General features: G+C 41.7%; 1 protein-coding gene across 27 annotated transcripts in view; it reads right to left on the minus strand.

The window, feature by feature from the left end:
• The window catches only part of CACNA1C (calcium voltage-gated channel subunit alpha1 C), a 434,777-nt gene that overhangs the window by 188,414 nt on the left and 229,038 nt on the right, over positions 1-17,325 (minus strand). For all 27 annotated transcript variants that reach the window (XM_075427817.1, XM_075427815.1, XM_075427811.1 and 24 more), the window contains exon 4: positions 6,657-6,796. In XM_075427817.1, coding sequence (XP_075283932.1) covers positions 6,657-6,796 — 140 coding nt within the window. The remainder of the gene's footprint in view (positions 1-6,656; positions 6,797-17,325) is intronic.

Here is a 17,325-nt window from a genome sequence, read left to right on the forward strand (position 1 = left end):
GAAGCAGCTTCCATTTTTGTGGTAAAACATTGGTACCTTTGGGGGAGGGTGGATTCCTCATGAATTTGCTAATGGCATTGCTTTCAGCCTTAAAGTCATCAGCCTGAACGCAGCCAAATTCAGGAGCAGTTAAAAGCTGTTCCAGTCTAAAGGGATGTTTGGCTCTCTGTAGAAAAAGCTTGTCTGTGAGTGGCCGAGACCCCACGGCCCATAGCATGCCACGGTGGTACCAGAAGCTGCCTGGGATGCCAGAAACAGGCTAATTGGAGTGGCCTGGACTCAGCGCTGACTGATCTCTCCCTCAGAATCTGTAGCGTGCAGCGCATCTGTCAGGATCTCATCGATACACCCTGACTGGCACATTCCACAGAGCCCCCAGACTGCAGATCAAGCGGAGACTGAGCTGCCCGACTGCTTCACGAGGAGCTCCGATCCCTGCAGTCCGCAGTTAAAACTCCCCGACAGGTTCACAGACACAGGGGGCCTGCCCTGGATAGAAAAAGGAGGATTCATTTACTGAAGCATCTAAGCCAACACATTTCCTCAGCACTAAAGCCACACAAAAATGTGGATTAGGGGAGCGCAAATGCAAAATTAGTTTCTTAAGCAGTTTTGTTTTGTTTTAAATCATATAAAGAGTCTTATAAAACTTGTCAGCTATGACTGAGGAACTCCTAACAGGATCTATTCAAAGCCTCAGCTTCAAGCACTGCAGAAAGATTTAACAACTAGGTAACAAGCGTGGAAAAAACTGTGTGTGGGAAGGTTGGATGCTGAGTTTGTAGGTGTTGCAGACTGAGAAGCAGGATGCAGAAAAGACAAAATCAGAGCCTATAAGAAATACTGCATTGACTACAGATACCACAGAGAGAGATAAACAAGGGCTCGATGCAAATAATATGAATTCTTGGAATGTATGTATTTCTTCAGCTGTGTACACAAATTATACAGTTGCAATTTTCTGCTGGTCTTCATAATAGGAACACTGTAGGTCAAATTTGGCCTAATATATTTCCAGTAAGCTAGTGATTAAGCTCTGGAAACGTGCTCTTTTTCTTATTCTAATGTTTCTATCTTCCTAGTCAACAGAATTCCCATACTAGACGATGAGTGACATACCTATACAACAGTCCCAGTCTCTTGGGATCCTCTGGAGGAAAAAGAATTCACTACAAAAGGTTTCTCATGCTGTTTTTCATCTCTCTTGCAACACTGAAGACAAAAAAATCTCAAGGAAGTCTGAGTCATAAATTGTGCAAAACTGAGGGTCCGTTCTCCCGGTCCCCATCACTGGCCTCATGTTTTACCAAACAACAGCTCTTGGCATCTAGCACCAAGGGCATTTCTCTTGCTACTCACGCAATGAGCAAACCGTGGGTTGATCTAGAAATCTGCATCCTAAGAAAAGCTATATATACAGATCCTAAATTAATTTAGAAAGACCAGAAACACATCCAGTAGGACAGCTCACTCCACTGGGGCTAGAACCTGCCTTCCCAGACTAATGCATCTCCACAGCGGGTCAGTTGGCCCTGTTTGTGTGCTCCAGTGTTGATGTGCTGATCGTGCGGTCTTGAGGTACCCACAGTCACCTGCCTACTGTACTTCAGGAATAATGTGCAGCAATTCCTGCTGCTCCTCATTTAAAAACCTACATTTAAGCTTGAATTGCATTACTCCCGCTAATCCTGCTTTAATGCATTTATGCCATGCTTAATATCTCCCCCCATACTAATCCTGTTTTTTACTAATGCGATACAACTTTTTCTTTCATTTATTTCACTCTCTTTCCCTTTTGTATTGGGGTCTAGACTGTGCCCAATCTGGCCTACCGAATCTCTATTCCACTTTTTAAATCTCTAGTGTATCTTGCCAATCCTGCTTCATTGTCCCTATCGCCTCCTGAGTTAGTGCATGGACAGGTATCTATGACTCAGAGGCTACAACTACTACACACCTTTTTGGCTGTAACTCATTACGACCCAGAAGGGAGGAGAAAAAAAAAAAAAGAATAAAACATCCTGTTCAGAAATAGCGCCAATGGTAAGACGTAGAAGAAAGGTAAGGCTTCTGACAGCCCCTTCCATTATCCTCTGTTAAGAAAAAAATCCACAACCTATATACAGTTTGTAGTTTCTATAAGCTCTATAGACTTCTAGTTTTTCAGCTAAATGTTTTTTAATCCTAAAAGAGATGGAGCTAAGCTACTGATATGAAACAGAAGGCCAGAGTTCTTCTACCCTATATTTACATGGGAAAATTTGCTCTTTGATGAAAACCTCTGGGAAAAGCTTACAGTAGGCATGGTGGAGTGCAGGGTGGTTCTCTCCTTCTGTTCTCAGTCGGTGAGTTAGCTGAAATGCACACTTCAAGCATGGCGTGAGAACACTGTGCTGACAGAGAACCCAAAGTCTGGATGGTCTAAAAATGCAAGAGGGCTCATCTCTTGTGGCTACTGAATATCTCACTGTTTTTTAATTTTTTTTAAATACATAAATCAATCTATTTCCTTCCCGCTAACTACTTTCCACGAGCCTAAATTCATGCCCCATATTCATTTGGATATAGTGCTTTCCACTAATGAAGAATATTTAACAGCATCTTGATTTCTGAATTTCACTTGTGACATGACTACACCTAAACTGAATTCATTTGACACTCATGAACTCTAAAGCAGAAAACAAATTTCTATCATACACCTACGCGTATGGACACACTCCACTTTTTTCTTTCTTACATTTACTTCTGAGGTATGAAGCTAGCCTTACTGTTTTTCTTTCTTATATTTTTCTGTTTCCCTTTTGACATCTGAAATATCACAAGGGTTTTCGTTTTGCTAGGTCACCCCAACAGCAGCATGATAAGACTGTAACCTGCTTTACAGCTCTTCATCTCTTCTGCTGTGGGGAGGGCACACTGATTTTTACAGCATAAAAAGAAAACTTGTCAAGGGCCTCCAGAATATAAAGAGAAAACAGAGGGCTTAGTATTTCTAAGGCCAAAAAACAGCAGAAAAACACAGCTGAAAGTATCCTCATAGATATAAAGAAATAGTAAAGTAAAATTATTTTTTTCACAATGCTTTACAGTTCACCTGTGATTCGTGAGTGTGAAAGTATTTGGGTCTGTCCTTCAGAAACTCCCCACAGGTCTTCAGAAAGACATAATACCATGACTAAATTTTCTAGTCTGCTCTGAATTTCAGACCCTTGCCAAATACCTTCACTGCTTACCTTCCCAGGGAGGACTGCCTTTCAAATTATGACACCTTTTTTTGTGGCAGAAGCTAAGGGTCCTTGGAGAGTGACTGTGTTTGGCAGACAAACCACAGCACTGTAAGGAAAGACAGATATTATTCTGGCACAAGACTGTCAAGTTAGTCTTCTCTCAAGAGAAGTTTCCTCCAACAGCCTAATGTTAAACGACGTCACTGTTCCATCTGAAAGTTTCAATGTTTTCCAAAAGAGGAACAGTAAAACTGAAGGAAGCAGGAAACAATTTGGCTGATCGTTAGTGTTTGCGGGTTGTGCCTCATTAGGCAGCTTAGGGGTGTGATCTCTACTCTTAACTAATAATATCCACAGAGCTTCTGACTGATACCCACACACAGACATTTTTCTTCAAAGCCGCGTTTAATGGTGGCTGCTATAGCAGGGTCATCGGCTCTTTAAAGATAAGCTAGAATCAAGCTTTAAAAGTCTTAGCTGATGAATGAGCAGATCTGCCACAATGCAAGAATGATAAGCTCTTACAAGCTTTCTCCAGAAAACGTAGCAGTTGTGTCCAGCGCTTCCCTCTGCTGCTGCTGCATATTCCCATGGCCTTGGTAGAACCACTGACTCTTAGATCCTTTTTGATACCATGGGACATGTCTTCATAAGGCAGGGGAAAGCATGCAGGCACATTTTTATTAAAAAATTTTATAAAAACTCATACTTTCTTCTAGAATGTATGCTTGCTCCTACATACATTAATTTTCCTCTTTCTCTATTGACTTGTATGTTTTAACATAAAGCCAGTTGTGCTGTATCATCTCTTCAAGATATACGTGGTAAGCAGTGTACACTAGGTGGATTTAGAGACAAATAAAGGATCTAAAACCTGACTTTTATCTGCTCCTTTAACTTCCAACAGTACTCGAAGAAACACTTCCCACCTACCCTTTCTATTTTTTGTAGCAAGGACAATCATTATCAGAAATGAAGATGATTCCTAAGGCAGAACAAGCACGACTGGCAATTACAACAGTCATTTTGGGACTTGATGTTTCCAGTTTGAGTCCCACATACCAAAAAAGTCCCTCTTCCCAGTGCTTGTCCAAACCACTCAGCTTTCTCCAATAGCTCCATCAATGGGCAAAAGAAGGTACCACAAGGAAATGTTGTTACCAGCACTTGCTTTCTTCATCCTCTCTCTTTAAAACTTATTTTAAACCTTTTCCACGCGACTTCCTCCCTAACAACATATTCAAATACACTGAAACTTAAACATAACGCCATTGACGGGTTTCAGACAGCCCCTAAGAAAGGAAGACAGGGCAGAACAGGAACAGATGGTATCACCACATTGATTTTGCAAAGGGGTTGTGAAGAGAAAAAGCGGTGCAACCAGCCTAGGCTGTGGTACTGTGCGAGTGAGTTTAAACAGATAAACATCAAAGGAACCCATCTGGCCTTGAAGTGGAATCTCTGGCTTGAGACTGTTACTATTTAACAGAGACCTTGGGGTCTTGGCCATGTTTATTATGCAATCCCACCCCAGTTACATTTTTTGTTCACCATCTAGTGACGGAGAGCTGCTGGAGGCAAGAGCAGACAGAAGAACTGAGAGCTGCAGCTTCTATCATGGGCAAGGGAATTAATTTCAGTTTGAATATTATCTTGCTGATTAACTACCCTAGTAGGAAATTTGAAAAGGACTGTACTTAAACTAGATATAATGCTTCCCTGTAATTTCTGGAGCCCTGCTCTTTCACATTCCAATTGCAGAAGCGGAGGTAACGTGTCCTCTCTTCAAAAAGTCTTTTTCCCATAAAAATGAAAAGGGAATAATAAACACATTCACAGGATTCTCTTCTCCAGTCTTGCTTCAACTTAAGCAGCAATTCCAAAGCATATGAGATACCTGCGGGCATTCAAAGGCAGAACCAGCTATGGAATTGGACATCAATGCCAGAGAAATAGTTGGGGATTTTCCAATTTCCAATTACTAATTTGCTGTGGGGTCCTCTGGCTGCGGGTAAGAACGAAGGAGAAAGACAACTGGGCACTGCCATAAGGAGAAGCATTACGCCCACATGGAGACACAGAGGTCTTGGGACTAAGAATAGGTTCCAGCTTGTCCTCCCTCCCCTTCACTAGGAATTCTCCTTCCACCCACTTTTCCCCATGATGATGGAAAGTTGGAGGGACTGGATAGCACACAGCAGTTTGCTGATACAATTTTTTGAGGCCACCATAAAAATGGTCAATAAGCTAGATGGACTTTGGTATTGAGCAGAAATTATGAGGGGGTTTTGATGACTGAGAGTGTCCCTTTTGATGCTTTTCCTAGGAGCTGATGCATGGTTTCCTTGGTAAAGAGGTGAAAAGACTGAAAGTTTTTGTGGGCGATGAAACTCTTTAACAATGGAGTGGTGGGAGGATGGGACAAATTACTCAGGCGAAGAAATACTTGTTCTCTTTGTCTTCAGGGGCAGATTATCCTTCACCTCTTCCCTTCAACAATCACAATGCAAACCCCTCACTTATCTCTTATCCTTAGGTAGAAAAAGCAGAAGGTGTTTTATTTTGCTTTTATTTCAATAAATTAAATGCCAAGTTTGAAAATCACAGAAAGGAATATGGGGACTACAAAGATTGCAGCTCAAAGTGGCAATTTGATCTACGATAGTAAAATCAGTCTTTAAAAAGGTTAAAACACTAAAAGGGTCAAAATCAAAACTCTTGAAATCACCAGAAGAACAGTGCAATTGAACTGAAGAACTTATTTTTGTTTGTGAAGTATGAAAACCTGGGATTTAAATTTTTCATCCATCTTTGAGAATGAGAATCAGTAAAAGTTCACAAGATGGCAGAATTTATTCGTCATCCAACTCTAATCTCAATTAAAGGATCCCACCTTGATATTCTTTTTTAATATTCATACAGATTTACAAAGCGATTTTCTTCCAGTTAAGCATATTCAGGCACTTGACTTTGTCCCACAGCCTTGCACTGCCTCCACTTTTTATCCCTGTTCCCAAAGAGCAGTGTCATTTCCATGTCTTGCAAACCATAAAAAGCCTCGGAAAAGGCTAAGCAGCAAGGACTATTGGGCAGAAAATGTGTATCAATGATTGTCAACCCTTAATATTTACCTCAAGGTAAATCATTGCTACAGACTGAAATCGGCATGAATCAAGTAGATACCGGCAGAAGACCAACAAGTCAACTGTATTTTTAGGTTACACAGTAAAACTTCCTAAAACAAAGTGGAGTCTGTAGGGGGGCTAACACAGCAGGGACCAATGGCCGTTGTAGGAGGAACGTGATGGACAGCAACCTCTAACATCATCCATATGTAACGTACCAAGCATTCACCCACCCTCCTGCTCCCAAAGGTTGCCTACGTCCACATGTGTGCAGTGCATTCAAAGACAAAATGTCGGTACTCACCCTACTACCACAATTATAAAATCTAGTAAATTCCAGCCATTGCGGAGGTAAGCGTTGGGGTGAAAGAGAAGTCCATATGCTATTACTTTTAAAAATGCTTCCACTGTAAAAATTATGAGAAAGAGATATTCCACTCGTTCCTGGGGAAGGTAAGAGAACAAGAGAGACAACAGTTAGTGCGAGTTACAAACCACAGAGAAGGATGTTTTCTCCTGCCATGGTCCACCCGTGCAGCCTACAGCTCACTGACTCACCACTTGGGTACACCTAACGTGCATGGCTTGCCAGAGGGCTTTTCTCCTCATGCTTGCATCGTCTGCAGCCCCTCTGACACAACAGTGGCAGGAAATCTTGATTAGGCTCTGAAATGTGCTGACTTTGCCTTGGCAGGGACTGACCACTGCACAGGCCCATGCAAAGGAGGTGGGGAGAGGGTCAACGTGCACCTTCTAGCCCTCAGTTCTCTTCAAAGTACATTGCCAAATATTGTCAGCCACCAGAATGAACTGCATCCAGCCCTTTTCTACCTCTGGAGAGGAAAGATTGCTGGCTGCAATGCTTTGGAGAGAGATGGGGAGAAACAGTGAGGCCCATCTGAGACTGGTACATGTCAAGCTGTGCCTTCTTTGGGATTCCCTTTTCTGTTGCTGGGGAGAAGGTAGGCTGAATATTGGTGAAAAATGATTTACAAATCAGGCTGACTAATGCTAGAGGCTTTTAGTCATTCCATCAGAAACGTACATGTCCCTGAGAAGTGCCGGCTGCAGTTAAGCACATCCAAACAAAGTCACTTCCAGCGACAGTACAGTCTGATTCAGGACAAGCAAGCAGGCTTTTGGAGTCAGTGCACGGGATCACTGTCTCTCATCGGTGGGTTTCAGCCCCCGTGGGGAATAAGAATAGCAGCGTTGCAGAAATGGTAGGGACCTCCACCTAAGTAGGAGGGAGACTGCAGCATTAGGTAATCACTCCAAAAGTGCTGCGTGGCAAGCTAAATGGGACGTGCGTACGTGAGAACCAGACAACAGCAAAGGGAGACTAGGTCCCTACAGTGTTAAGCTACAAAGTTACTAAAAGTTCATGTTAAAGAAATAAAAATCTGAGATAAATACAAATTAAAACATCTTAGGCATCCTAGTCATATCTTATAGGGTACCCAGTAAGACAATCAGATGCGTCACTATATTTTTCTTTTCAGCTCCAAACTGCAATTGCCTTGTTCCTCTGTCCAACCGAATGCACGTATAACACTTTCATATGATACAAAGTGCACAGGATTACAAAAAATCATTCCATCATTTTACCCAGATATCCATCTGAACCTCTTCCATTCAGCTCTAGGTAATTAACAACCCACTATCAACCTGTTGATCAAAAAAGGCAATTCCCTGTGTATCTGTAGGTTTGCATTAACATGCTGTTTTACACAACTGACAAATTCCTTCTGACAGTAGCAGGCATGTGTCTGTGCTTTAAAATACTACAGTTTTAACTCCGACAACACTTTCACAATGCCTGCAGTATTATTCCCCAGTGCGTAACACAGGGAATACCTAAAAAAGAAGTATCATCCTGTAGTTCTCTGATCCAATCATAAAGCTTTTGAATGTGCCCACTGCACAGACTTTCTCCATCGCTATCCCAGATGGAGACAGGTCCGCACACTAGGGATTTCCCTTCCCTTGAACTCAGAGAAGGAAACAACAGCATACAATATTAGTGACTACTACGTCCCCAGCTCTACAAAACAGTAAGTGTATTATTTTCTTTAGCACAGGAATTGGCACAGAAGTGCTAACGATCAAGAGTCCAGCCACGGGTTTGACCACAGAAAAGAGCTCCATAATGGCTTGCACACTTCTAGAAGGGACTAACCTGGCAGCCCTCCTCCCTCCACTGCCACTGATAACCGAACAGGTACTACATTGATGTACAAATCATAGTAAAATAGACCCAAGTGATCAAGCTGTACGCACACACTTGTAAAGCTGTCATGAAACTTCTTAAACAAGCCCCCACCACAAAATCACCGTGCGACGGGAAGGCTTTACGCAGTGTCTAACTGCCCTGCTGCTGTGTGCAGCCCCATGCCTCTGTCAGCACGGTGCGAGGCCAGACGCCAGCCTGCGCAGCAGCCAGATAGCTCTGCCTGGCAGGCATCCCGCTCTGTAAAAGGAGACACGGGCTCATGGAGAAATGCTGTAGGGCCTAAAAAAACCAGACATCCCCAAAAGCTTCTCTTGGCAGTCACAGCCGAGACTGGTACCAAGGGGATGCTGAGGAGTCCGCCTTCTCATTTCATAACGCCGGGTCCAGTTTGAAGCAGACGGGCAGAACAATTGAAGAGGAAGGCCTAGAGCTGCCCCCATGCCCAGTGATTTAACTGCAAATGATGCTGGTGACCTCCGGGAGCCCTGGACCAAAGGCTGCTGCCAGCTCTGTGTCTGGCCTTGAGCGGCTCCCGTGGCCACAGCGCTGTGCAGGCCTGCCCGGCCAGAAGAGCCTTTCCACTCCGTGAATTTCGTTGAAACACCTCTACAACGCAATCAAAAGTCCAAGCGAGCAAATGCTTCAGAAAATCCAGGAACAACATCTTTTTAAAGTATTTAATACTGCACAGAGCACCCAGTATCTCAGCTACTAACAGGTTCCATTTCACTGGGCTTAACAGCCTCGTACCTTTTTGCCTCTAAAGAAGCCTGTGAGACTACAGATTCCAGTTTTGTCATTGTAATAATGCTGCTTGTTGAACCATGTTATTGAGGTAATAATACACCAAAATACTACACACATGCATATATATACCTATACATATACTCATATATATACACACACAACTCCAAGCTGTTTGAATAAATTCCTTACAATGCTCTGCTTAAGGTGGAAAGATCCATAAGAAATAAAATCCTATAAAAGTCTCAGAAATGAACATAAGATACAGAATGCTGAGCAGAAGAGAGAGATTTTATGACCCTCTGCACTTAAATTAATGATTTCAGGATTTAAAACTGAAGGAAAAATGCTGCCAAGAATAAACAGAGCAGCTGCTCCAAGACCATTTCAGGAAGCTACTCCTGCTTAGACTCGAGAAGAATTTGAAAAGCCTTCTGATTAATTTGTGTTCCCTTTTCCCCTTACACTGTAAAACTCCAGACCCTTTATGAGCACGGCATAACTCAGTAATGATGCAGTGCAACCGGGCTCCCAAGAACCTGGGTTGCAGTCCCAGTTCTGATGCCACCTTGCCTGGTGACTTCACAGACATGACTCAACCACCTCCTGCCTCAGATCAGAAATGAGAAGAGGACCTGTTGCCCTCAGCAGCCACAGAATGATTAATTTGCCTCTGCTAAATGTGATGCTTCACTCCTGGCTGCTCATCTGAAGCTTTGCTCTCACAGGTTAGGCAGACTGGGCCCCAGCATTTCAAGCTCACACGTGACACTGCACTGCAAAACATCCAAAGACCTGTTCCTCCGAGAAGCTTGTTTGGTGTCATTTTAAAAGAAACCAAGCTAGACAAATATTGGCATTTCTCTTTGAGAGAGCTCCCTGCTGACAGGGAGGGAGGAAGGGAGGAAAGGAGCTGCCCACTGCCTGCGTGGGAGGGAAAGGAGATAGCAACAGCATCGCCCCTTGAAACAAATCCAAACCACAGCATCAAAAGAGAGGGAACTTCTTTTGGAGCTATAAGAAAGAGGGAAAAACGTTTTTTCATCTGTGTTTTAGAAATGGAACCCATGCTGATGTGGCTGAGACAAGTGAGGCATATTGCAGGTTGCAGAATTACAAAGCAGGAGCTTCCTCCTTGGGCAATAGTGATGAAAAGGTTTTGAAAAGCAGAGGAAAAAAACCCAACAATATGTGAGTGGAACAAGAGGAAGGACTAACGTTTTAGAAAACCGGGCAGTCTCTGGACCATACACAGATGTTTTGGGGCTGGCTCTACCACTAGTTTTCTCGGGTTTGTTTTGTTTTTTATAGATATAGGACATCAGCATCAGCTACCCTAGCTGATCAATTAGCCAGCTCTAACACTGCCAAGAAACAAATTGTACATCATCTTACTCTTAACAAAGAAACAAACATTGACTTACTGTTCAGGCTTTAAGATATACTTGCAGAAGAGGATTACTGTATTCAATACGAAACCCCTCTAATCCCATGTGCCTTCTGAAGACGTCACAGATTTGTTTTTGTTTATAATTTTTAAACTGTGCCTAATGACATTCTGGATTCACAAAAGGAGTCTGAAAACAGGAAAGCCAAACAAATACAAACAAATTACTGTAGGGTGCCATAGAGCTTTCGTCCTGTCAGAAGACCAGTGAGTAGACCAGTACTATATCTGAGAAACAGTCCTCAGTGATTCACTGTATCTTGATCCTAGCTCTCCAAACTCCACACAGCAGCACTACTAGGTTAGAAAATTTTCTTTGCAAGAGTTACTCAAGGTTTAAACCACAATCAGGTCCTCACATCTCATACAACCAGTCAAAGGAGTTTAAAATCTAAAATTCAATCACTACAGGTTTTCTGAAACTTTGCTGTCTCTCTCTGCTTGCACTCTGCTCAGCTTGTTACAAACCATGTTTCAAAAACTGGATCTTCTACATTTGAAGTAATATGCAGCATGGCCTGCACAGCTAGAACCACCATGAAGCTGCCTGTTTGACCTTAGAAAAATTACGTTAGTGTCTGCATTATTATTCCCTAGTGCTTCCTTAAACATAGGAGAATATATTTCTTCAGTAAGGCAAATACTCAGTAGTCCAAGGAAAACAGCAATATTTTAAGGGCCTCTTGTCATATAGGATATTTTGGCATAAACAGGCTATGAAAGAAACAAGTCAGAATGGAAGCACTCCGACTTTTTTCCTGGTAGGGAAAACAATCTTATTTGATGGGCAGTAAGGAGACTAAACTGCAGTGCTGGGAAAGATGGCCTAGAGACTTTATGGAAAAAAGTTCCATGTTTCTGGATTACAAATTATCACCACATCCGAGACACAGATATCCTCACTGTGTGAATATGCTGACCTGAAGGCTACCGTTAGCATTACCTTGGCCTTCAGTACGGAACAGCCACATAAAGGATCAATTTAACAAAGCAAATGTTAAGACAGGTTTGTTGACACCGAGTTACTTCCAAACGTACTCAGGAGACAGTTTCAGCTAAGGATGCGTGAAAGCCGTATGCAAACACACGACAGAATAAAACTTAAAGGACAGAAGATGTTTGGATAGTTTTTTCTTTCCTTCTCCTTAAAATTACTGCCATTGCAGAAACAAGTGGCCATATCTATTTATTTGATAAAGAGAAAGGGATGACAACACCACATACCGCTGAACATCATTCCATTTGCTGTTACTGCTGGGCCTAAAACAGTGTCCCTTCTTCTACCTGTTGCCCAAAAAGAATATTCCCAAAAATCGAGCAAAAGAACACTAAGTGATTTTACCTATCAAGGATAAAATAAGCCCAAAGGACAAAGTGGGTGACTAAGCATTCAACCAAACCTAACCCATGTTGATAACAGACGTGAGAACAGCTTCTAGAAGGTCAGATTTCCAAACATGATCACAGCGTTGCCTTCTCTCCACTCCAACCAAAGGCAATGGCTGTATAACCTCAGGTTTTACAACAAGCAGAGTTAAATTCATGCCAAACACTGCAGAAATACCACCTTTTATCTAACACCTCTAAATGGGAGATACTCTCACTTGCAGCTACTTTAAAGGTGTTCAATGCTAGAAGAATAAACCAGACAAAGCCAGAAGTCTCACTAATCTGAAATGAGTAATTATAAAACAGAAACATAGTGCAAGCTAGCCTTTGGTACTTTATAATAATTCATAACATGCCCACGATCCATTTAAAGAATTTCCACTGAAATGAATAGAAGAGAGGACAATTAATCGTTTTGAATAATTACAGACCTGATACACATGCCCTGTATTCAAGAGATCCTTGGCAAATCAACGAATACTTCATGCATAGCTCTTTTATGGTATCTAATCTAAGCTCCTTATTTTTCTTACAGCACTTTGGCAGGGATCAAGTCGAATTTATGTATGGGTTCTGTGGAATTACATTTTGTGTCAGAGTCCAATAGTAATACAAGCCAAGGTACAAGGGATTCAGTCACCTGTGCTACCCACCTTGTACAAACACACTTTTCCTTTCAGTGAGCCGTATGTTCCTCATTCACTGCAACCAAAATACAGATGATGAATGTGTTCTGATTTACCATCATTTCACCTACATTTTTTACTAACATTAGGTGGAGAAACAGGCTCCAGCTATACAGAGTAATGTAAATATTGGGAATCCTACGTTTCAGAAGCGGTTGACATGACAATATCATTTGGACCACAATATAAGAGTTTTATTTTGAAATCTTTATACTAGAGAAGATTCTGAGGAACTTGATTTAATTTTGATGACAGTCCTGCTTTGAGTTAGAATTTGGACTAGACAACCCACAGAAGTCCCTTTCAACCTGTATTTTTTCTGAGACTCTATGTGCTATTTTATCATTCTAACTGCACCTCAGGTCCTCAGAATAACAAACTTGCTATTTCCTTTCCATTGCACATCCATACTTCCCAGTGGGATATCTCATTCTCCACAATAGAGATGGTCAAGCATACGCCTTTATGCATTCATATACAGGATTCTGCATCCATTTGGACTTAAAATTTTGACTCTGATGCCCATTAGATAATGTCTAACCTACAGAAGATTTTTCTTTATGGTCTTTGGCTACCAGTAGCATAAATCTCTTTGGTGGTGTTGCTCAAGATTTCTTCTTCTTTGGACTGAAACAGAATAGGATCTTGCCTAAATACAAACTATATCCAGAGAATACCTTCCTTATGGGCTCAGTTTTTCTTTGGTGTTACCAAGAAGTGAAGCCATCCAAACAGGCCATGTACAAACATTCCAACCTGAACAGCTCTGAAGAGCAAAGAACATTGTATCCTAGTTTCCTTTGTTTTGGTCCACTACTCTGATTAAATTGAAATGAACTGTCACTTTATATTCCGATCAGACCAAGAAGAGATTATCCTTCTAGGAGAAGGCAACATTAGGGAAGGCAGTATAAGGTTTATGACTGTGAAAGACTCATTTAGGATCTCTGGACAGCAATTAAAAGCTGGCTAGGTGTTGTGTTGTTACCATACCTAGGAATTAAATTCACCCCTAGTAGAAAGGTTTTACTAGTTTCCTTTATGCAGTTTCAGAGGCAGTCCAGTATCTTCTCCCAAGGTTGACACAGCCATCTGAAACAGCACAGTCCACTGTCCGTCCATCAACCACTGATTCAGGACAGGGTACCAGAAGCATCCATTTAAATCAGAGTAGCCCCAGTACAGCAGCTACATCTAACAGATCATCGTAACGCATATCGTGTCTCATCCAGCTCCCAAAATGACTCAAATAAGTTAGAAATTGGCTACTCACCATGGTCAGGTGTTTGGACTTGATCATGTATGCAATGAGATACACAAGTCTATCAGCCACAGAACATTTCAGTGCTCCATTTTATTAATATTTTTTATTACTATTAACATTTAAAAACAGTCCCCTCTAGCATAACCTAACCTTTCTGTGCTCAAAATCATGTTAGTGTTAAATATAGAGCATTTTGTTGCCAGATAGAACAGTAAATATATATCCCACTTCAGGAGGAATTCTAAAAAAACTATCTAATTCAATATTGACTCCTTAGGACAGCTTCTAAACGGTCTTCTTTACAGCGCATCATCTAAGCAGGATCCCCGAGCACGCTTGCTTTTGGAAACAAGCCACATGACCTCAGCAATAACTGTTTGAACGATTTTATTGTTTTGCACCATCTATGGGCTAGTTCCTAAAGTCACAGGTCCAGAGCTCTTCTCGTTATAACATTCTAATCGGATTGTCATTACACAACCAGTGCTTTCAATACATTAACTTTCAACGAGTCTTTAAACTTCTTAGTGGTAGGAAAAAAGCTTAACAAAGGTGAATCCCAAACATTTGACTGCTGAAAAGAAGTAACTCTGTCCCCATGGGATTTATTAATTTCAATTCAATCTACTGATTTCAGGAACTGATGATTTTTTTTTAACTGCTTGGAATTAAAATTATCACAATTGTAGTTTGTCTGCCTTGTAAGCTTAGACTGGCATCATGTCGACAGGCATGCTGAGGAACATTCATGTTTGTATTCAGTCCTCTTTTCTAAGAGATGACCAAAAATTTGGCCCCAACACACAGGACCGAATTTCCAACGGAGCTTGACAGGTGCATCGTGTGCTCCTTTGGAAATACGCCCATAATGGGACTTCCTGTGCGCCAAGGGTTTTTACAGTGCCCTCAGGGAGAAGGGCTGTGGAGGAGTTGCATGCCATACCCTTAATTTAATGAAGCACCTTTTCTCTCAGAAAGCTTTATTTTTTTTTCCTTTTTAAAAATGATCTGATCCTACAAGATTTTAAGTAGTTCTAGTACATGCCAGGTTAGACTAAAATATAGGCTAAATGAGGGAGAATTTTGCTACTAATTTTAAGATGGAAAGTATTATCCTCTTACTAGGTCAGTCAGCAATTGTCCACAGGCTGAATTCCCCTTTTCTCTTAATCCTATTTCTAACTTCTCAGGTAACACTACAGAATTAGCAACCTTCCCTGAACATGGGGCATGTTTTCAGAAGAGGACAGGGCGAGCAGGGGAAGGATGAGAACAGCCAAAGAAAGAAGTATTTGGGCAGCGGGCACGGAATCAGATGTCATCAAACTTGGGCTCCCTAAGCAACCATAGTCACATCCAGCACAATTCAGACCCTCTGTGGATGACTCTCATCTACTGAGGTAAAAACTAGAGTGCCACAAGAGACGTCCTGCAGAAATCTGTCCCTGAATCTTTGGTTTAATAGGCTGCTGAGCTCAGACTTTTCTCTGACTGACCACCCAGAAGAGCTTATCAAATCCCACTTTTAAAACATTTCTGTCAAATGCATTTTAACCCCATCACTCTGGTGCATTTTATGCTGCTCTGCTTTGTTTTTAATCTACAATTCTTTTACAATTGTTTGTGCAGTGACACTGGATAGGAAATGCTTTATAAATAAATTTAATTTATGACTATTTATAACCTCTCTCTCTTGAAATTTCTAAGCAAATAAATTGGTCCCACAGTGCAATGTCCTTGGGTTGGGGTGTCTCCATACACATTCATACAAACACTCGATATACACACGTGCATGGAAAGAAGAAAGAGAGAAAGAGAGATGGAGTGTGTATGTGTGTATGACCTTTTCTTTCCGTGAGTAACTTAAGGGCATATTTAACATTCTGTTCACACTGCTCATGGCAGACAGGAAAAACACAACTGAAGGGAATGAAATATAGAAAGTCCTTGCAGCTTCTCCATCTCGGCCTTCGTCTTCCCTTTTGCGTGGCAAAGGTTTTCAGTTTTAGTACACTACACCTAAGTTTCTATTCGTTTGCTTGCTGCTTGAATGGACAGGGCACATGAAATGAGGCAGCTATAAGGACCTTTGACAGCCACCAAATAAAACTCATTTTATTTTCTTAATGGAAGTCTAATTGGTAATTAAAAACATGACTGTGACCTGTGCAGTACGCACAGAATAGAAACGGACTTAATTTTAAACACATAAAGCTCACAAGTCTCCAGCTCTCCAGACCAGCAATATTTCTTCCAGGCAAGGAGAACTGAAAGAAGTGCTTTAGTTTTTAACAGGTTTTGCTAATTTAGGCTAACCAAAAAACCCCAAACAACTGATATTCTTTGCAGTTCTTCCGTCCCTTGGTTGACTCCCACCAGCCACTCTGCTGATCCTCACTGTAGTGGCTGCTGCTGTTGAAACAGACCCACGGACAAGAACCTGGAAAATGGCATTCAGCTTCTTGCCCACCCTCCAGTCAGACTGGGGCGTGTGTTTTCTTTTCTTGTAAGACAAGGGTGTGTTTCATCCTCATACATCTGCCTAGTGCTGGGATCAAGGGGCAAACTAACCGCCTCGCCGAATAACCCCACCTTCCGCCCAGTTAGGCTGGGGTTAGGTGTCAAGCTGGTGTCACCTCAGCCTGCAGGATGCTAGATCACCCCCACGAAGCCCTCAGCAGAGCTTGGGTGGGTGCAGAGTAATGGCAGGTCCCATCATAACAAAATATTTGGATTTCCTTCAAGCAAGCCAAGCACGTGGATCCAGGAATGTTAAAACATTTTTGTCCAATAAAAATGTTTAAATATAATGCTCTGTTATTTCTGCACTGAAACTCTCTGAGAATTTTCCTTTAGGGACAGTAGAGGGGAGGAATATCACATATAGAATACTCCAAACTTTTCATTCTAACATTCAACAAAACCTAGTTTCAAAATACTGGAATTTCACAGACAACGCCTAGATTTCCACCAGCCTGACTGGCAAACCAGCAGGGGGGAAAATAGAAAGAAGAGAAACAGCTCCAAAATGGGTTAATGCATGCTAATGCATTTAGTCTATTAAAAACAAAGAAAGAAGGATTTCTAATGAGGTTCGGGCATTAATAGGAATGAACATTGCACCCATGCCACTTCTTGCAAGTGAAAAGTCTGTAAAGAACTATAGTATGCTACTAATTTTCATGGGAGAAGAGAGGACAGGAAGCCAAT

This window comes from Opisthocomus hoazin, chromosome 8, assembly GCF_030867145.1.
Source record: "Opisthocomus hoazin isolate bOpiHoa1 chromosome 8, bOpiHoa1.hap1, whole genome shotgun sequence".
In the NCBI taxonomy this organism is placed as follows: domain Eukaryota; kingdom Metazoa; phylum Chordata; class Aves; order Opisthocomiformes; family Opisthocomidae; genus Opisthocomus; species Opisthocomus hoazin.